The 22,004-nt window shown below is 39.6% G+C and overlaps 3 protein-coding genes across 4 annotated transcripts; 2 read left to right on the forward strand and 1 right to left on the reverse strand.

Annotated features, from left to right (window-relative positions):
• The first annotated feature begins 1,807 nt into the window (after positions 1–1,807).
• znf280d (zinc finger protein 280D) lies at positions 1,808–13,756 on the forward strand. 2 transcript variants are annotated; one of them, XM_028402565.1, is made up of 18 exons: positions 1,808–1,962; positions 3,026–3,150; positions 3,278–3,507; positions 3,591–3,690; positions 3,771–3,995; positions 4,088–4,156; positions 4,255–4,361; positions 4,465–4,649; positions 6,452–6,609; positions 6,696–6,796; positions 6,893–7,039; positions 7,453–7,587; positions 7,681–7,889; positions 9,198–9,338; positions 9,428–9,496; positions 9,571–9,689; positions 9,780–9,804; positions 12,185–13,756. In XM_028402565.1, exons 2-18 carry the CDS (start codon positions 3,033–3,035, stop codon positions 12,543–12,545), a joined length of 2,499 nt encoding a protein of 832 aa, XP_028258366.1. In that variant the 5' UTR covers positions 1,808–1,962; positions 3,026–3,032; the 3' UTR covers positions 12,546–13,756. The 2 variants fall into 2 exon arrangements, with proteins under 2 accessions (XP_028258366.1, XP_028258368.1); XM_028402567.1 differs by having other exon boundaries at positions 9,783–9,804.
• Positions 13,757–13,970: 214 nt separating this feature from the next.
• mns1 (meiosis-specific nuclear structural 1) lies at positions 13,971–18,006 on the forward strand. The gene is made up of 10 exons (XM_028401948.1): positions 13,971–14,135; positions 14,285–14,494; positions 14,750–14,877; positions 14,972–15,074; positions 15,217–15,446; positions 15,560–15,776; positions 15,868–15,975; positions 16,256–16,513; positions 16,675–16,800; positions 16,872–18,006. Exons 1-10 carry the CDS (start codon positions 14,133–14,135, stop codon positions 16,980–16,982), a joined length of 1,494 nt encoding a protein of 497 aa, XP_028257749.1. The 5' UTR covers positions 13,971–14,132; the 3' UTR covers positions 16,983–18,006.
• On the reverse strand, positions 17,254–20,376 carry tex9 (testis expressed 9). The gene is made up of 12 exons (XM_028401949.1): positions 20,329–20,376; positions 19,818–19,948; positions 19,563–19,626; positions 19,363–19,439; positions 19,205–19,250; positions 19,062–19,129; positions 18,809–18,960; positions 18,459–18,550; positions 18,162–18,335; positions 17,914–18,048; positions 17,413–17,547; positions 17,254–17,331 (listed from the first exon to the last, which is right to left on the reverse strand). The coding sequence occupies exons 1-12, from the start codon at positions 20,374–20,376 to the stop codon at positions 17,254–17,256; spliced, it is 1,200 nt and encodes a 399-aa protein (XP_028257750.1).
• Between the last annotated feature and the right edge of the window lie 1,628 nt (positions 20,377–22,004).

Here is a 22,004-nt window from a genome sequence, read left to right on the forward strand (position 1 = left end):
TTACTTATATACTTACTTCATACTGTAATAGGGCCTACTGACCTACAGAATTAAAACCACAATGTCTTGAGAGGGAAACAAAAAATGGATGCATGGCAGGCTCTTTTGTCACATATTATTAAATCCAGACTGCCACCTGTTGGACAAACTCAGATTCCCCAAGCTCCATCAGACATTCCTCAAGTTCAAGTGAGCAGATTAAACATACTCTTAATGTAATTGTATTTTTTTAAGTTAAATATATGAAGTCAGAATCAGTTGTTAACAGGTTACACAGCTACAAAGTGTATTATTTGTATATTTTAGATGTTCTGTAATAAAATGTGCCACTAGGGTAAGTTAGACACGTAAAATGATCAAATAAATTAATTAATCAATAAATGGACAGTTGAACTTTATCAATAAAGCCTGTGAGAAAATCATGACATTTTTGTGGTGCAGCTTTAGACACTGCAGTAACAGCTTTGTTTCACACATTGCCTCACTTGTGTGTGTGGTGTTAAACCAGTGTTCAAATTAGTGCTACAACCTGCTAAAAAGTGAAACGGTGTCAGCATGTAGCTACATATTCACACCTTTCATCTTAGACCTGACACTTCTGGGAAATGCAAAATCTTTTAACCACCACGGAGCATGTGCAAGACTTTCTGTCTGGGGCCAAGAGGGGACAATCTTGATTTTTCTGATTTATGTGCGGCAGTAGACAGTTATTAACTGTTTTAAAATACTCTTCACTAACCTGCTTAGCAGTTGGTAGTTCATTAAACCCACTTCTGCACATTTAAACAGACCCAGGGCTAAATATTGATCAGTTTTTGGATAATATTGATCTTTGAATGAGTGAAAATAACAGCAGCAGAATTAGAATGTTGGTCTTCTGTTGTGTGAGTGTGTCACACAGACACACACAGCTGCAGAGAGTCCCAAAGCTCAGTCCAGCGTCAGACTGCAGAGAGGTAAGAACTATTTTCAGCTGCTAAAACTTGATGTTTGTGAGGACATTTACTTTGCTGACAGGAGGATCTGTTCATTAGTCTCTCTGTGTGTAGATACAGTGTGACTCTGACATGTCAGTGTGTTGCTGTGATGAGCAGATGTAAAAACGCTTCCTGTCTCAAACAGGATTTTCATCAGCTCTTCTTCATTTGTTACCTTTGTGTCATATGTGTGTAAAATGAGCAGCCTTTGTAGCTTGTAGTTTAACTCCTCCCTGACACTCGGGACGACTTAATGCAGGCACAGCCATGATTACTTGGCCTGTTGTTGCCGCTATTAGCAGGGACAAGACCAGAGGGCAGAGCAGGGGGGGTGTGATGTGACGTGATGATGCGATTTGACACCGACACCTGGGACCACAAGCACATTTAATATGTGTGCAGTGTCATGTTCAGTATAAGAAATTATTAAAGTAAAACTAATTTCTAAGTGTTCTCATTTGTTTGTGTGTCTGCTGTCATCACATGGGCTGTGTTTGTACTAAACCCCCATAAATCCCATATAAACTTCAAAAAATGTTATGCCAGCATCATCACCACTACAGCCAGAGTGTTGTCAGCAGCAGCACAGTAAAGCTCTGGACTTCAATCTGCTACACATGAGTGATTATGGCAAAACACAATTCTCATGTGTTTATGGATTTTATTTTATAAAAAAAAGAACTAGTGCAGTCCGCCTTAAAATGGAAATGGGACATAAAATATGTTATCAATAAAGCCCACCAGAGAGACCGGAAGTACTACAAATAAAAAGAGGAAGTGTTCAGGCAAATGTTTCCCGTCCTCCGATTGGTCCGGGCAGCCGGAGCGTTTCCGCTGCCCTGGGCCGTCGTTAGGTTTCACTCCCCACCACCACCGTTTGATGTACACCCGCACAATCTGAATTACATCGTCCTTAAAACAAGGACTGTGCTGAAAGATAGACTCAGCTCTGCCTTTAATCACAGAGGCTGAGTGTGAGAGACAGGTAGGCTAGAACGCGAATGCTGTATACTGGACTCCTGCGCGCAGTCTTTGTCTACCTCCCAGAGAATAGGAGCATGCTAACTGGCTAATGTTATGGATCTCTGATCGGTGATCTGTAACTCTTGCAGCGTAATATATGTTAGGATTGAAAGATAGTTATGTGTATTCTGGTTAATTACGAATATGTATATGGTTGCATATAGTTGCACTTACAGAGCAGGATTGGAAACCACGATTGTTAGCATTAGCTTCTTTATGTGGAAAATGCTCGACAAGCTAATAGCAAACAGCGTTGCATAGGTTGTTAGGCTAACATAAGCTAACGTTAGTGGTAGATTATCTAGTTACCGTTCACAATGTTCAATTGAGTTACAATATTAATATTATCAATTAATATAGTTTGGTATTTGTTATTTTTATATCTGACTTTATTATTAATGAGACAGTTAACGCGTCGAGCTTACCTAGCTTTGAAATAAAACAAACATTATATTTACTTTCTCATGTCATTCAACAAAAATGATCCGCAGATGTATTCCATGACTCATAAAAAACATTTTTGATTTAACGGTATTTTTAGTGTCACAAATAGAATTGATGACGTCAGGAATTGTATATTTATCTGAGCAGAGATTTGACAGCTGCAGCAACAATCAATGCTGTCGCCATCTTGAAAGGCAATTGAACAGCTTTGTTCAAATAATAGGCTTTCAGTTATTCCTTTATAACCATGACACATATTCCCTCCTCGGTCACATGTTTACTTAAATCTGTTTACATATATTGTCCTTTTGCTTATTTGTGTTGTATTCCAAATTTAAACCTTGAGTAAAATGAATTTATTTTTGGCTAATAGTTGGACTTTTTTTATTTTTCACCACTAATATAACCTGACAATCTTGCCTGGCAGTGTGGTGTACTGAAATTTTTGTCTAGAAATAAGCAGAAAAATGTCCAATATATCCTATGGAGCAGATACAAGGCAACACATAAGTAACTAATATGATTTTGTGATAGTATGTATTTGGGTGTTGTAGGGCCTAAAAAGTCTGTCTCTGTTGCAGGTCCGCGATGTCTGAACTCTTTATGGAATGTGTTGAGGAGGAGCTGGAGCCATGGCAGAAACAAGTTCCTGAAGTTCACTTGATAGATGATGATGATGATGAGCCCATCTTTGTCGGAGTGCTCTGTATGTCAGACACATTTTTAAACTTCTCATTTTGTTTCACGGCCCTCTATTTTGATGCATATAATATCTGTTAGAAGTTACAGTCACTACACAAAAAAACAATATTTTGATTTTTTTTTTCTTACAGCCAACAACCAAAAAGATGGTAAGCCTAACCCTCCACCTCCTCAGAGGAACAGTGCAGAGAAGCAAGAAATAAAGCGCCCTGCTAATGCTCCTGTGCCTGCTGTTGGCTCCTCACCTATTATGCTGCCACTGAGAGTAACAGGAAATACAGTGAACACGGTGAATACAGTGAATACTGTGGCACCCACTCTGACAACAGTGACTCCACAGCCTGTTATTGTCAATAACCAGGTATTTGTGGTTGTGCATATATGTTTGCTGTTGATATTTATTTTTTTTCAGTAAGAACAAATCCATTTGTTTCTTTCCTTCAGGGCTTTATTGTCACATCTTCACAACTTGCAAACAGCAGTGAGTTTATTGCCTCTCTTGGAAGTCAGTATCCTCCTGGGACATCGTTTACAATTGTACCAGGTAAATCTGAGCACATTGTTCTTCTGAGAAGTGAATCTTTTTAGTTGCTGATGCCCAAGTTTACATCTCCTGTCTTTCAGCTGGTCAGCAACACCTTCTGCAGCAGGTTACTTCAGGCGCAGTGATACCAGGTGTCGTCCACAGGCCTCAGGTGCAACAGATTACCAACAATGTTGTGACTTTGTCAAATGTGCAGAGCCCTGCTGTGTACACAGCACAGTCCAGTCAGTTGCAAACCAACAGGTCCAGCACGCAGACCCTTCAGACATTCTCTGTGGCTGTAAAGGACAATAGCATCAACAGAGGTAACTGTTTTGTAGCCTTACACTACAGTTAAAGAACTGGTATTTAAAATGTTAATTAATGTGTTTTTGTTTGCTCGTCTGTTTTCTTACAGATCAGAACTTAGTCAAACTGTCCACACAGGAAGTGGGCAACCTGGCCAAAAGAATAAAGCTTGACATAGGTATTTATCTATTTGTTTGTACTTTTTATTAAAGGATGAAGCTTAATATTAGCTTGTGTTCAATTTTAATGTTTTGCAACACAAATTGTTTCCTGCAGGACCAGGAAAAACAATTCTGGGTGTGGAAAATGGCATCTTTAAGAAAAGGTGTCCCAACTGCCAAGTTGAAATTCTTTCAGAGGAGGCGCTGAAATATCACATGATGGTGAGTAACCGTCAGCCTGTGAAACTAACATAAGAATGTGGTAGATCAACCAAAAAAGAATAGGGAGTGGTTTAACAATTTAAGTAAAACGTGTGTATTTCAGATCTGTCATGCTGTGGGAAAGGCAGCTTCATCAGCCCTGAACACGAGTTCACCCAAACGCATCATGCTGGTCTCAGAATTTTATTACGGAAGCTTTGAGGGAGATGCAGACAAGAAGAATATAAAGAAGACTTACACCACTTTCAAATGTCAAAGCTGCTTAAAACTTCTAAAGAACAACATCAGGTATGATCATCTGTAGTAATATATTGTTTTGTTTTTATTCATCGTCGTTTGTTCCTTTGTGTCTGTCCACATTGTTCTGTGCTTAAAGTTCAGACCAACAGTCAGACACTTTTAAAGTCTAGAGTGACAGTGAGGTGTCTTTAGAGGCGTTAAAGCACAGTCTTAGTTTAAATCAGGGCTTCTGACTGACCTCACTCTTTCTTTAATCTTACTTAAAACTACATCTGAGTGTGAATGAAAGGTCAACATGCATACTTAAAAATGCTTGTATTCTGCATATGTGTAGACAGGGTTATGTCATGTGTTGGTTGTGTATGGTTTGTTTATAATGTACATGTGATTCAATAGTAATAGATTTCTAAAGGTTAAGATGTGTATGCTACACTGACATATCATTTACCTATAAGCTGGCATTGCAGGATTAAGGGGTTGCTTTTCCCCATCCATTACTGTACACTAGACAAAACCTAAGTAGATTTATTGCATATATTCTGTGACTGATGTTATAAAAAAAGTGGCATGTCTTCTTTAAGAAACTGGGCAGTGAGTGTGTGCGTGTACCTGGGAGGGTGTGAGTGTGTGTGTGTGTGAGACGAGAGAGAGAGCTTGTGTGCCTCTTAGTGGTGAGTTGTTTGTTAGGAATTACATTTATGGTACAGAATAAAAACTCCCTATGATGTCAAGTGTTGTTCTCACATAGAGCAGTTATGGAGAAAACCTATCATTAATAAGTTAACATAATATAGAGTTATGGCTGTTTCTGGCCATCTGAGTCCATCTTGATGTTTCTGAGTGGCACACTGAAAGATCCATCTCATTGTGTCTATAAAAAAAGGGCTCATATTCAACCGGAAGGTTATGGTTTATTTTCAGGTAATTGTTTTCATCCAAAAAGAGTTTGAATGGAGTCATTGTATGTTCTCATAAAGCAGACTTAGACTTTAAGCACTCTCAGATATATGTCCAAAGTGTGTGGATGTCTTCCTCTGCTCTAACTGCAGCTTTCCTCAGATGGATGACAGTATCCCATCGTTTTCCCTCATGGGCCTGAGGATGAGAAATGACTGCTAGTTTAGGTGGCGTAAGAACTGCTCCTTTGATTAAATAACTTCACTTCAGAACGTTGCAAAAAACCCCTCTGTAAGCTGCTTTTAATGGGGAAACACATTTGTACTGCAACCGCGCTCTCTCAGTCAGGGTCATAGTTCATCCACATAAAAATTTCTATTAGGGGAGCTGAGGTAGCAGAATGTACAGGCTGAAAAATGGGCTGTGTCTGAGCAGGGCAGTGGTGGCAGGTAGCTGTGGAGGTGCTGGCTGCTGCCGTGGCACACTTCATCATTAGCCAAAACAAAAATCTTTGTGTAATTGCTGATATTATAACAACCATTATACACGCTTAGAAAGTGAGGTGCAAAGAGAATACTTCATTTATCTTAAAACCCTTTGGGACCCGAACCATAACCACTACACACACACACACAGGACATCAGTATTGAAAATGTATATACCGGTATTTTATGTTTATTTAAAATATTGTTATGGCAAACAATTTGCCATAGTTGGTAATGTTATGCAATAAAACCCGTGGATTGTTAATTCGTTTTTATACAATACAATGATTAGGGCTACTTTTTTATTATTTGCAGTTGTATAAACTTAAATAAGTTTGTGATAGGTTTAAATTAATACTAGAGATAGTTTAAAATAAAGAAATTAAATACTTTACCACTTACCAGAGTTAGTGGGTCTGAGTTGTGGTTATGTGACATTTATTTACTCTTTGCTTTTGTTTCTTACAGATTCATGAACCATATGAAACACCACCTGGAGCTGGAAAAGCAAAACAGTGAAAGCTGGGAGAGCCACACGACTTGCCATCACTGCTACCGACAGTACATGACTCCATTCCAGCTGCAGTGCCACATCGAGAGCGCTCACAGTCCCATTGATTCCTCAAGTACGACATATATGATCCACATAGCTCAGTCTGACAGTTTGGTTTCACACTGTAGCAATAAGTAATTCCCTCATTACTCTTTTTAGCCAATTGTAAGATATGTGAGCTGGCATTTGAGTCGGAGCAAGTCCTCCTGGAGCACATGAAGGGGAACCACAAACCTGGGGAAATGCCTTATGTCTGCCAGGTGCGTCACAGGTCTCACAGAGTTATGACTAGTTATGGTCTGATTTTAAGAGGAAGCGATCTCTAACACATCTCTAACATGTTATTGATTCCACAGGTGTGCAACTACAGGTCCTCTTTCTTCTCAGACTTGGAGACACATTTCCGAAGCGTACATGAAAACACAAAAGACCTGCTCTGCCCGTTCTGCCTGAAAGTCATCAGAACAAGTCATATATACATGTCACACTACATGAAACATCAGGTACGATGCACAAACTTGTGAGAATAGTACCGGTACATTCAATTATAACTGGGCATAAACACAGACACCATTTGAACTGGTTACCAATTCTGTAAATTCTTAAGATTTATGAGATGAAACTTTGCTTTGAATGTTTGTTTCAAATGTGGATTGATACGGTTGTCTGCTGAGCAGCCTACTGTAATACATAAAAGGCTGACAATAAAAGCTGCTTTTCTTCACCTGCCTTAAAGCAGCAATAAATTTGGTTGGAGTTGGAACCAAACAAAATTAATTGCTGCTCTATTAATAGAGCAGCAAAGTAGTTTGTTTCCAACTGGTTATACTCTTTCAGTGAAACATCCAGCCATTAGCCTCAAGCTGCACCACTCATTAATCACTTTTTTGTGTTTCCACAATGCTTTCTATTTCAGAAAAAGGGGATTTATCGCTGTGGAAAATGCAGGCTGAACTTCCTGACCTATAAGGAGAAAATAGAGCACAGGGCACAGGTCCACAAGACTTTCAAGAAACCAAAAGCTTTGGAGGGCCTTGCTCCGGGTACAAAGGTCCGACCCACTCATGCAGTATCATGTCCGCATCTTTTTTGGCATGTGTCCTTAGATCACCTCAGTGCGAATGTGTCTTATGTTGTCATTCAGGTGACCATCCGAGCCTCCCTCGCTGGAAAGACATCGGCATTGCCAGTTACCCATGATACCTCCTCAGAAACACCATTCATTGTCAGCCAGTCTTCACCTCCAGCTGGTTCATCCAAGTCTAAAGCAAATGTCTCTGGAGAAGGAAAAGCCAAGTTCAAGAGACAGGATGCAGTCACTAGCAAGCACAATCTGTCTCTGAGGAACCTCAGGTGATTAACACAGTCTGAACTTTCATCTGCCTCACATAATGGTAATGGACAATTCTTGGGCTGCATCAGCCCAAGAATTGTCCGTGGTCAACTTTTATTGTAGGTCATGTTGGTGTCAGAATTTGAAGAAGAAAAGCCATTGTTATTATTGCACACATGCAGAAGAACATGTTTTAAAGATTGTGCCTTTCGAATTTATAAAAGTAAAAATGTTAAGATTTTTTTAAATAACTTTTCATTTATGTTTTACACTGCAGTAGATATTAAGTAGCGTCTCTGGCTCAGAATCCTCACCAACATGGAGTCCGACTCCTGGGTATTTATGACAGGGTAGCAGCAAATTAATGAATGTTATTAAAGCTTAGCAGTACACAAAGTAGCTAATTGTGTTTTCAATTAATTTTCTGGACACTGTTCATTAGGCAGGCTAAAAATAATATGGCGTATAGCGGGTTTTTTTTTTCCCTTTAAAGAAATTAATGATTAAGATTAAGATTAAGAAACCTTTATTAGTCCCACAATGGGGAAATTGCATTTTTGCAACGACATACAGACAGCAAGGGATAAGTTAAGAAAAGATATATACATTATAAAATAGACCAATAAAATATAGAATAGAATCAAAAAACAGTTTACATAATAACAGTTATTGCACAGGTGAGTGGAGGTAGAAGTGGTTTATAAGAAAACTGTACATAGTGCATCAAAAACTAAATAAATAATTTATTGTACACTGTGGAGAGTGAGTATTGCACCTATCAGAAGTGTTTATTATACAGTCTGACAGCAGCAGAAAGGAAAGACCTTCTGTAGCTCTCCTTCACACACCGAGGGTGGAGCAGTCTGCCACTGAAGCTGCTCTGCAGTGCTGACAGGGTGTCCTGCAGGGGGTGGGACTCATTGTCCAGCATGGATGTCAGTTTTGCCAGGACCCTCCTGTCACCCACCTCCTGCACCAGTCCAGAGAGCAGCCCAGTACAGAGCTGGACTTCCTGATGACTCTGTCCAGCTTCTTCCTCTCCATCTCAGTGATGCTGCTGTTCCAGCAGACCACACCATGTAATATTGCATTAATTGCATTAATTGGTCGCAGTAATCGCACACAATACACTGCCTTTAGTCACTTTTTTTAAGCAGATGTCATTCAGAGTAGTTTAGTAAAATAATAATGCTGCAAACCACTCTATAGGGATCTGCTGCAATAAAGCCAATGTGTTAAGGAAGGGACATTGTGCAGATTATTAATTTCTAATGTTTGCACATCATGAGTTTGTATGATTTGTTTTATTGCGTTTTGTTTACTTTCAGTGCCAGTGAAGGGCAGTACACATGCATCGAGTGCAACTCGCAAGTGGACCACTTCTTTTCTCATTTCCCGATGGTTTCTAATTGCGGTGCATGCAAATATCGGACAAGTTGTAAAGTCTCCATTGGGAATCACATGATAAGGTGAGCAACAGAACCTGATGTGCACCTTTACATCCAGTGTTTGCGTGATGGCTAGATCTTGTGATAAACATCTTAGTACTTTTTTTTAGGTTTCATAGCACCATAACCAAAAACAGGTTTATGAAAAGGGATCACAAGAAACAATCACCTGCATTAAAGTAAGTGCATTTCATTAGTCACAGTGCATCCATAATCTCAGAGCTGAAAGTGAACGTGTTCTTTTTTTCTTCAGATTAACGCTGGTGTGTCTAAACTGCGACCTCCTTGTGGATGCTTCAGGTGGTGGTGATCTGATGAGCAAACATTTAACTGATCGACCAAATCACGTATGCAAAGTCATTCAGGAGAAAGGTGTGTGCTCTTTTCCTTTAGTATGACATGTGTCATGTGTCAGTCATTACCGCTTCTTGACAAGGTTGTTTGTTTTTTTTGTCTATCCAGCAGATAACAAAGCCAAAGATAAAGTGTGAGTAGAATCAGTATTTAGCCACAACACACAACTTTGTCTTCATCTGCTGTATAAAATACAGTTAGGGCCAAAAATGTTCTACACTCTTAAACGGGCACCATTGTGTGTACACAATGATCTTATGTAAAAGCTGAAAAACTTGTAACAGAAGGGTTTAGTAGAAAAAAAAAAGTGCAAAAGTGCAAAACACACTCTTGACCGGACTTGGACAAAGTGCGGCCCGCGGGCCACATCCGGCCCGCTTGCGTCTTCAATGCGGCCCGCGGACCGTGCACACAATAGAAGAAAAAAAAGAAGAAAGAAAGAAAAAAAAAGAAGGCAGCAAAAGTCAGCTGTTGAGCACGGCGTTACCGATAACCTCTTTCCAACCTCTTCTAAGCTGTCTCTTCTAAGCTGCAGTACTGCTTCATCCCATCTACTCTTTGGAGAGACACGGTCGTGCTGTGTACACTTTAAAAATGCTGCGTGACTATTCTGAAATGTACGATAAAGCGTGAAGAAACTCCACGGTGCATTCAGATGTTACTGCGGTGCTGCAGCCGACACCACCATCTGCTCTTAAAAAGCACAGATCTTGTCCAACTTTCAGAACTTTGGGATTTGATCGTTTTTCTTCTGTAAAAATATCTTTACATCATCTGTGCTGCTCTGCTCTGTGCGGGAGTGTTTTTCAACATACAACCAGCACACACTCAAAGTAGACCTGGACACACACACAGAGGACAGAGGAGTGAGCACTAAACACACAGACCAGTTCACATCATCAACACCCTCCGCCACAAATTGATTCTGTGTTTTTTTTTCGCCAATGTGATTTTATAATATAGCTATCTTTCCATTCATTCAACTCTGCGCAACTCTCTCTCTCCCTCCCGTCCGCGTTCACACATAAGCGCACATGCATGCGCTCACACCGAGAGCAGCTGATCCGCCCGCTCCTCCTTTCAATGCACCATGTCTGACGCCTATAGACTGTTGAAGGAAAACCCGGACCGGCGGATATGTTCACAGAGAAGACGGCCAACGTTATTGATAATGGAACATCGCGCACCCTAACTCAGCACAGACAGAGCTGGTAACGCAGCAAACCATTAGGTGATTTAAGGTGAAACGTTGTTTGGTTACCGTTGAGATAAACTATACGTTATATGCCCATAGTCACATATGAATAATAACACCAAAAGCTGTTTTATTAATCAGTTAGTTGCCTTGTTGTGCCTTTAGTAGTTCCATATATCTGATTATAGTATTTATATATTAATGTATTTATGTGGTTATATCACATTATTTATTTTAACGTTTATTTTACCAGAAAATGTCATTTTACAAAACAAGAACAGGCTGACATATGAGGTCAGTGTTGAGTTCATATGGTGAAATAAATTCAGGTGTTCAGATGTTTTTGTAATTCATTCCTTAAATGACACAATCTAAAGATTAGAACTAAACTAGGCACAAATTAAAGTAAGAACTTTAATTTCAATTTGGTGAGTCATCCAGGAAACATGAAAAAGGACAGGTCTGTATGAGCAAACTCATTCTACTGGCCTGTAATGTATGGAGTTGAGGTGGGGGAAGGTCCAGGCAGGGTTCAAGTAAGCATGTATTTATTCATCTTATCACTCAGAACTAACTGAGGGAATTAAGATTTGACTAACAACTCGATTCAAAATTCTTGTAGCTTTAAAACTGTCACAGCTAAGCATACAGGTGTATATTTAACCTTTATAAAAGCCAATGACAAACTTGGCAACCGGTATGTCACCGAGATTCCACCACACATTGCTAACTGGTCTGTGGGAAACACTGCTTACAGTGATGAAACAAGAGCATATTTACAAAGGTAGATACTGTGCCAGTGATCTCCAATTCAATTCATATTATTATTTATGAAATAAATATGGCCCTTTGCTTTTCTAATGGAAGTCTATGTTGCCCTCGCAAAAAAATAATTGCCCACCCCTGCTCTTGACCCTATAGATTCCCATGTTGCAACTCTGTGGTAAATATCTTTAAAAAGATATTAAAATATCTGAGCCTCCCTTCGCACAATTTCAGACAGAAAATATTTAAACACCTGATTTGCCAGGAAACTTGTCAGCGTACAGGTTGTAACTCTGGAACAGACGTTATTTTAGTGCTAGTTATTCAGATTTGACTTTCTGTAGATTATCTTTTCTAACTGTTTCAGGGGACAGAGAGATGTTTCCATAATGCACTCAGCTCACACAAGATGCAGAGCAAAAAAACACATTGTCTGACATCATTAGGATGTTTTGGTTACACTCTATCTATCCATCCATCCATCCATCCATCCATCCATCCATCTATCTATCATGTTAATGTGTTTTTTTGTTGCTATCTTTCTTTCATTCAGACGTCCGCTGCCACAGCCAGCAAAATCAAAAGTCTGTCTCCTGATGTCAGAACCCACTGAGGGACCACAGGACTTGCAACAAACTGAATGTATCACATCTGGAAGTGTAACTGACACCGCAGACTCAGAGCCGATGTCACTTGAAGGTGATCAAGAAAAGAATTCAACAGAAACAAGTGAAGCTTCCTCTGAAGGAGAAAAACAGCAGCCAGCTGTGCCGTCTTCTTGTACAACAAATGGGGCTTCATGTCAGGGTGATGAGAGCTTGTGCTCAGACAGCTCAGGCATCAAAGCTAAACTGCCCAAGCCTTGGACTGTGTCTGAGCACACATCTGGGGAAGAACAACCTAAAGCAGATTAAACCCAGTTAAGCAGTGTCCATGACATCTACGTGGACGGCACATGATCAATACAAACATGACCTCGACAGTGTTTCTTTTATGTTGCTTTGTCTGTTCGGAACCATGCGGTTAACACTCCAGTTTTAACAGAGTAACCACTTTATGTCCACTTTTTGTTTAGGCCTCATTGAACCACCATATTTAAAATAATTAAAAAAAAACACTACATTAATAATAATTATTATTATTATTATTTTGCACCTTGAGTCATTAACCGTCTAAATTGGACTTGTTTTTAATGTCTTAAAGGTTGATGTGTTTCTTCTCTTGGATTGTTTAGGCCCCATTTCCAGCTGAGAATATTTTAAACTACTATTTAACTACTATTTAGATTTGACCAGAAAATATTTTGTGTTTAATGTAAACATCTTTTATTATCATTATTACTGTTATGAGACCTTAATTCATGGCCGTCAATGTGTAAAGTGTGCTTTTGTTTTTAAAGAAGTAATCTCCAAACTAGTCCTTTTATATTGAGTCAGAGGTTGTCCTACTAAAAACACAACAGAAATATTGCTGGTCTACAAGTGTTACAGCACAAGCACATCTGCTGGTTCTTCTCCCATGGTGTAATTCTATATCAGCCACTTTAAACTATGAAATGCAGTAGTTCATGTATAGAGTGACAGGTCTTTAAATTTAGGGAAAAGGATGTAAGTTTTGTGATATGTGTGATTTATTTAAAAGATGGCATGAAGGGGAAGCTCACTGCAACTGTATGAGAAATTGGTGATGTAATAGCTGTACAACGATGTATGTAGAATGTATTGTGTAAAACTCAAGAGCTCTACAGCATTAAAAACACACTGTACACTGTACACAATGTCTTTGGTGCAGGTTCTCACCAGGATTCAAATATGATTAGGCTATTTTAGCCCCGAAATGCTGGTTGTTTTAGTTGCCTTTTATTTTGCAGCTACTGAAAAACAATTGTAAGAATATTTTATACATTTTGTTTATTTGTGTGGCTAAAGTATTTTCAGCAAAAATGGCTGTCACTTGTACATACAGTAGAGCTGTAGAGCAAGTCTGTAAATGCATCTGTGTCTATGATGGGATTGTAAATGTAACCCACCAAACCTGTTCTGAGTGCGTTCAGACAGACAGGTTCCAGATCCTCACAGACCTGGTTTATGATTGGCAGTTTCTTGCAGTGTAAATAAATCTTTAACGCATCTTTTGGGTGGTATTTATTTCAATGCAATATAAATCGTTAATATAAATAATATAAATTGTTAGTCTCAATTGACTTAAACCTTCCCGAAGGGATTAATAAGGTATATTCTATTCTATTCTATTAAATGTAATGAACTTCCGGGACTTGACGTCATTCTCTATTATAATTTTTATTGGCTGATCGTGTGAACACGTGGCGTTCCCAAGACAACAAGACACCAAACAACCCACCGACCCCTAAAGTAACTTCGGATAAATAGCAGCGTGTGCAGCAAATTCCGCTTTAAATCAGTTAGCCTTCACCTTTTATGTGTTCAGGGGTTAAAACGAGTTAAATTACGGGTCGGAAGCCAACGATAACGACAACAAACATGGTAAACCTTCGCTGTTCAATTAAAGTTGAAGTTAGCTTGACTGCAGCTAAAAAGCTATTAGCCGAGTCACCACCGTTGTACACAAACTCATTAGCGCTTGTTTACCTGTTGAGTTTTTTTTATGTTTTTTGACCCAATGTGTCTTTTAGACTCGAAACTGGATGCACAGCCACCGGGAGAAGCTGATGTTTCAGCGCCAGAGTCAGGAGCAGTACCGGCAGGAGGAGGCCAGGCGTATGGAGAAAGAGAGAGGGCTGCAGGCCAGCCTGCTGGATGAGGACAGCTTCGACAGGAAGAGGTACTGGCGGCAGGTGCAGCAGGAGGAGAGGGAACGCCAAATAGAGAGCGAGCTACTAAAGGTAGGTGTTTCTGATGAGAGTAATGCTGGGAACTTTTTCACGTGCCTTACAGCAGAGGCCCAACACTTTTAATCATTAGGACTTAAACTGTGAAAGAGTAACTCTGCCCTAAAACCAAATTCCAGCTTTAAGCTGAATTCTATGGACAGTTGCACAGTACAAAGCATCTAGTCCACAGCTGTTGTCTGGTGTCAGACATATATTGTATTATTTGAATTCATATTATATTTGAGTGAATCTGAATCTGGCTTCCAGGCAGAAGAGGAGACGATCAACAGACAGAGGCAGCTGGAACAAGAGCAGAGAATAGCTAAAGAGATTGCCCGCATCGACCATGAGAAGCAAGCAGAAGAAAGAATGAAACGGCTCGTTATAGAGAACAGGTTACACATTTTATTACACGGACTAACTGAATATTCTGGGTCATTCTGTCTTCTGCCAGCTTCAGTGTTTAATGTCTTCTCTGGTAATTTTCAGCGATGAGCTTCGACAACTAAAATCAAAACTGAGCTCTGCATATATGAACAAGGAACGAGCTGCACAGATTGCTGAGAAGGAAGCTATGAGGTATCAGACAATGGTAAGGACTGCTTTCATTAATACCGTGTTTATGAGAGTTGTAATTCTGTAGTGTACTGTCCTACCACACTGACAACTATTTATTAACAGTGAAACTTCCCAAAAAGTCATTAAAAACGTTATTACATTTTCTTTAACTCCAGCGAGAGGAGGCAGAGTTTGCCCATAAGGTGAAGAGCAACCATGAGCAAGCATCTGTTGAAAAGCAGAAGCTGGAGCAGAAACGTCAGGAAGAGCAGGTGAAGTATCAGAGAGAGCTGGAGCAGCAGCTGATGGAGCAGGAGCTCAAGAGACAAAATGCCTACGAGGAATTCCTTAAAGAGAAGCTCATGGTGGATGAGATTGTCAGGAAGATTCATGAGGAGGATCAGATGTAAGTCACTTTTCTCATTCTGTAAGACTTTTTAGGACTCACATTCTTTAAGACAAAACTGTAAGGTAAAACAATATATTGGATTTAATTGACAATGAATGTTTTCCTGGAAGGGAGAGACGACTGAAACTGGAGAAGGTCAAAGCCACTCAGCAGCAGATTGAAGAATATAAGCGAATGCAGGCGGAGTGGAGACGCATGGAGCAGGAGAGGACGGAGGCCGAGAACAGACGCATCATGGAGTTTATCAAGCAACAGCAGCACATGGAAGAAGCCAGAAGGGCCAAGAACAGAGAGAGAGAAGAAACACAAGAGCATATTTATAAAATCGTTAAGACTTTGCACACTAATTCACATTTACACATCTGTGCCAATGACACATATAGGTCAACTCCTAACAAATGTCTTCTCTGCTCTGTAGATGGCTAAGCAGGTTGATGATGAGAGGAAGCAGCGTGAGGAGATGGAGCGGATCCGTGAGGAACTTTGTTTTGAAGAACAAGAAGAGGCGAATAGGCGGAAAGAATTCGTAAGCATCAATACCTTATGTCTAGATCTTTTACATAATGGATATCAGGGCTGCAATTAGAAACTGTAAATTATCAAACTATCATTTTTACATTAAACATTATATATTTAAAAAATGTCTAAAAAGCTAATATTGAATATCAAATAGTAGGTCAGATCCTCCTAAGTTGTAAATGTATCAAGTCTTTTTGTTTCTTTCCACATTTCACAAACAGGCAGTCTGAGCCTGAACATTTATTTCCATCAGAATTATCTTGATATGTGTGTTTCTCATTCAACAGGAAGAAATGGAGAAGAAAATCAGAACAAGGTTGATGATGCAGCAGGCCTGCCAGGAGCAGATGGCTTTCAGGGAGATGCAGAGGCAGGCGGAGAAGGAGGAAGACGAAGCCTACAGGAAAATGATGATGGAAAAGTTTGCTGAGGACAATCGGATCGAGCAGATGAACGCCCAGAAACGGCGCATGAAGCAACTGGAACACAGGCGCGCTGTGGAGAAATTGATAGAGGACAGGAGGCGGCAGCGTGAGACTGACATGGTACGAACAGCGCTCTCTGTTTCTATAGTTAAATCACACACACGGTGCTGTGGTAGTGATACTAGTGCCGCAGTTATGAACAAATTTGTATCAGTTAAGGTATGATGGTGTCAATTTGAATGGCTGGCTTTGTTAAAAATCATTTTGATGACTCTTAAAAGGAGATGGAAGGTAAAGAAAAGGCGATGGAACAGGAGAGGGAGGCGCTGCGCAGACAGATAATTGAGGAGGAGAGGCTCCGACTTCTAAAACACCATGCAACGAAATTCCTTGGATACTTACCAAAGGTAAGAGGCAGTGTGTGAATCGAACATATTGATCTGTTTCTGAGAGTGTGGCTGACTGTGTCTACTTTCAGGGCCTGCTCCGTGAAAATGATCTGGACCACTTTGATGAAGACTTCAGAAAAAATTTCAAATCACGCCAGGCTGATATTTTCTCTGAGGATGGCTGGGATGATGATGATTAAAACCTTCTCTTCCCATTGACCACTAGAGGGCAGTTTAAGCTAACATTGAATACAGTTGTTAGTGACACAAGTCATTTTATGAAAGCATGTAACAGGAGACATCTTTTTATTAGGATTGTTGTGACAGAACTTTATTTAAAATCATTAGAAAAAATGTCTGTTTTTTTTAATCAGATTCTGAGACACTGCACAGATAGAGCACCTTTAACCAACATCCTGAGTCTCAGTGCTCATCAAATTCAGAAAACTTTATTTGTCCCCGAAGGGCAATTTAAGACTGTCCCCAGTCTAGAGCTTTCATGAACTCATCTTCTGTGAAGGACAGCAGCTTGGCAGCTTCCAAATGCATCTGCACACAAACACACAAAACTTTCATTAAAACTACAAACACGGTTTGAATGAACAGGGAATCAGGGTAAGAGGCACTAACCTTTTGTCTTTTCAGAACGTCAATGAGCTTGAGCTGTTTCTTGAAACCCAGAATGAGTTCTGCTTTCTGCTTCTTTAGCATTTTGTTCTCAGCAAGCAGATTTTCTTTACTGTGGTGTTCCTCACTTATTTTGTCCTTGTTAAGAGAACACAGAAGACTGACTTCAGTGGAAGATAAGCAGGACTTTATCTCTGCAACCTGTCTGCAAACCATTCAAACATTCTGTTCTGGTTGGTTCTTCATGTAATGCTCTGAACATTACTTCCCTCATACATTTTGATCTTTTGTATATCCTGGTAGCCCCACATTTCGCTGCTATGTCTCCTCATGAGGGACAGATATTGTCGGCATTTATATTCAAATAAAGACAGAGTTGTTTGATTTAAGCTTATGTTGCTTTAAAATGTATTGTAATGTTAAAACAACAACAAATGCATCGAACCAAGATATTTTTTTAGACACACAGAAAAAATCAAAAAGATGACATGGTAATGTTCCTACCTTGTTCATCTGCTGCATCTTGCTCAGCTGACTCTTCAGCCTCTCCGCCTCCTCCAGAGCTCGGTTCAGGCGGACCTCCACCGTGCTGTGGACAGCTGCTGCTTGTTTGTGCGATCTGTTCAGATTTTCTACTTCCTGCATTTAATCATACATGAATGATGAAAGAGGGTGTCGGATTTTACAACCTCATGTGGAGACACATTTGGGCCAGATGGACCAAATGCTTTTCAGTTGTCAGTGACGCACACCTTGTTCAAACTGGACACTTGTATATGAAGGCTGTCACATTTCTTGGCAGACTCCTCAGCTAAAGCTTTGTGCTTCTCAATCTGTGTCTGCTGGACACTTGAAGTCTTCTGCAGTCTGGCTCGATCTTCCTCAAGCTCCTTGATTTTTGAACAGAGCTTAGAGTTTTCATCATCCTGTAACACGAAAAGCATGAAGATAAAGTATACAGTGTCCTCACTGAGTTCAACTAATCTAACAAACCAAGGGATGGAACATAATAATAATACTGTTAAAACAGTAACCTTTTCTTATCCTACCTTCTTCAAGTAGTCACATGACAACTGGTCCAGCTCTTCTTGCAGAATTCGTAGTTTTGCTTTGAGAACTCGTACCTGAGCATCTGACACACCTTACCAAAGCAATAAAGAAAAAACATTCAACTGTAGTTTCCTGATAGAAAATAAGCCCAGCTGCCTCAATTTAAGACTCCTGAATAAAAATATGTCTCAAACATTAAAGTTTCACTTTAACCCAACACGCTGTCAGACAATAAATACTAGTAAAAGGGAGGACTATGTTTTATTTTTAAAGAAAGAGCTACATTTATTAAAGCCTGTGATAATAAAGAAATATCTGGAAAAATGATTATCAATAAACGTGTTCGTACCTTCATAATCTGCAGGCTCATCTTCCATCACATGTTCCCGGGTGACTGCTTCATTCATCCTCTCCTCCATGCTACGAATGGTCTTCGCCAAGAAAATGTCAGCTGAATCTCCTACAGCTGCTAAATCATCTACGTGAGACACCTTTGAGGTTCTGTAATCAAAGCAAAGCAAACAATGCAATTTTGCAAAATGCCAAATTGACAGATTAAAAAGTTTGTAAGGGATTAGTGTTTGACAGGAAATTAAACTCACGCCTCTTTGGAGTGAGGTTTTCCCGCGTACATGTTTTGTGATGATGTGGCATGTTTTTTGGTCACCACCTAAGAAAAAAGGACACACTGTAATATGAAAATATGATTATACAGAGATCTAATCTGTTAGATGTGGATTGATACCTTTACACCAGGGTCCTGCACAGTTTGCTGCTGAGACACCGTTGGTCTGTGGGTAAACAGACACATAAATATACAAGGAAAAAAAGCCTATATGTAATTTCCTCCTTTTCCTCCTCACAGGGCATACTGTATATATTAAATAGTTGAAAATCCGTTACCTGGAATTGCCTTCATCTTCAGAATCAATGAGCAGGACGTTGGACAATGGCTTTGACAGAGCCTCACTCTGTTCCCTCTAAAACCCAATAAACATGGTTTCAGTTTCAGCCTGCTGCTCTGCTTCCATCACCTGCAGACTCTTACTGTTCTGTAAACAGTCTGTTGTTTTAAGTGATAAAACACACATATGTCAACTCACCATTAGTTGTTCTGCCTGTCTCACTAGATCTGCTGTTTTGGCTTCCAGTTCTGCATTCAAGAGTCTGATGGAGATGAAATAATAAACAGCTTTCCTTTGTAACATTAATAGTAAGCTAATTAAAATCATTCTGAGAGACGTGATTATCTCAGAGTACATATAGTAATGTTATAAATGTTACATTTGTTACATTGGATGCTGTTGTTTAATCCAAAGTAAATATAAACAAAGCCAACAGACATGAGAACATCTTACTTATACTGCTCTTCTTTAGCCAAAAGCTCATCTGTAGGCTGCACTGATGCAGCAGAGGCAGACTTTCTCTGGAGGCTGAATCCAGCCTTCTTCTTTTCAGCCTTACTGGTAGAGGCTGGGCGTTTTTTGGTCTACACATAAACAATGCAAGATAAGTGAATTAAGTTCAATTTAAATACAAATCAATTTAAATACTTTACATTACAGAGATGCAACATCACTCATGCTATTTTTGCTAATCAGGTGATGGCATTTGATTGATTTTGCACTTTTTACGTATTGGTACAGCATTTTGCTTTCAAAGAGTTTAATCATCATCATCTTAATGATGTGACGGGTAGTCAGCGTTTGATTAGCATTTTATGTGGCCTAGCCTTTAAGCTAAGTCGATCGTAACGTTTGAGGAATATAAACATTTGTCTGCAAATGTGAGTGACTTCTTTAGCGAAAGTTCTGTTTAAACATTTTGAGAGATAATTTAAACACACACAGACAGACACACACTACGAACCTGCGAAACGACCGCCTGGGCCTTTTTATTAACACCTCTTTCAGCCATTAAGACGCACACTACAGAGGGAACGCTGTTCTGGTTGCATAGCAACAGTATGTGTTGAGCACAGTACGGTGGCCCTGAACAGACATGTTCAGATTACAAAAGTTACACATTTCTTTTGATGCAGAGATTGGCATAAAAAGGGTGTTTATGCCGATGCATACTGTTAGTAAACTACTTTTCAGTCATTGTGAGCAACACTTTTGTTTTATTGTCATTAAATGTCTTGCTGAAAGCCATAAGTGAAAAATGCAATATGTGCTTTCATGTATGATTTTTTTAAGTTATTTTTAAGTTAGTGTTTTAATGTATGCTCAGCATGTTCACTTTAGTTCATCCGATGTTTTATGTATTTTTCTTAACAATTGGGGGGGTGGTTCAGACATCATAGCAGCCATATTATTTAAACAAATATCTCCCTCTAGTGGTTCCAACAAAACCAGACCTTGAATATTTTCCACACAACATCTGTAACATCCCTTTCTTCATATGTCAGATACTCAAAGCTACATTTATTTGTAAGGCTAATTACTTTTGTTCCCCTCTTCTGTAATAATGCAGAGCTACACTTTATCACTCTTTCATACAACAAGCTCTGTAATGCAAAGTGCTCTCCATTAAAAAAAAAAAATTATACAAGCCCACCCTTTGGAAGACTGTCTCATATAAGACCTACACGGACCTACATGTTACATCACAAAGTGCACCATGCAAGATCTGGGCGTGTACAGAAAACTGGGTTTCAGTTTCCTTTGCTTACAGATGTAAAGGCTCTCAGCCTCCTCTGATAGTGAGAGCCCACTCAACCAGAAGCATGGTCTCATCACAGGCCTTATTCGTGTTCATGACATTTGTACAGCAGCATCATCTTGGGCACATTTGAGCACTTTCCTAGGCTCAATGATGCTCGTCCGTCACTGTCCCCCTGCTGGGCTGGAGGCAGGTGCTGTCGATCTAGTGCGAAAGTCTCTCTGAGTTATCAAGGGTCATAGCTTCAATGAGCTGATGTAATCCGACTTTGGGTTATATCTCCCTTAATGAAACACCATATATTATTTTATTTTTCAAAAATAAACATATAAACATACACATTTTTGAAGATGCATCACCTGTAATGCTGTCATATTACGAGTTAGGAGTGGGAGAGAAACCCAACCTTCAGAGAGAGAGCGAGGGAGAGCGAAAGGCAACACACATTTTGATTTTTGTTGAATATAACTCATTTATTAAGATGTACATCCTAATCAGCAATACAAAACCAATTAAACTACTGGGAGGCTCCATCATGAACTGCAGCAGCTATATAGAGATAGGCCTACTATACTACTGAATGAGACCAAAATCCATTCAGGGATTATGCAGGATTCTGGTAGTACATGTTATTGCCTTGTGTCATTTTTTTGTGTGCACAAATGGGTGACTGCAGATTAATGTATTGAACTGCAGTTCATTCACTTATCCATGTGACCACATGGCGGTGCTAGATAGCTACATAAATGCTGGTCAATTTAAATTAGCTTAAATAAAATCCTGGCTGGTATCTGTCTAAGATGAGTCACTATGGCAATGGCAAAAATGCTGAAATAGAAGAACCCTAACTCATGCACTGTGCAGCCAACATGCTCTTCTTT

This window comes from Parambassis ranga, chromosome 3 (assembly GCF_900634625.1).
Source record: "Parambassis ranga chromosome 3, fParRan2.1, whole genome shotgun sequence".
Taxonomy (NCBI): Eukaryota; Metazoa; Chordata; class Actinopteri; family Ambassidae; genus Parambassis; species Parambassis ranga.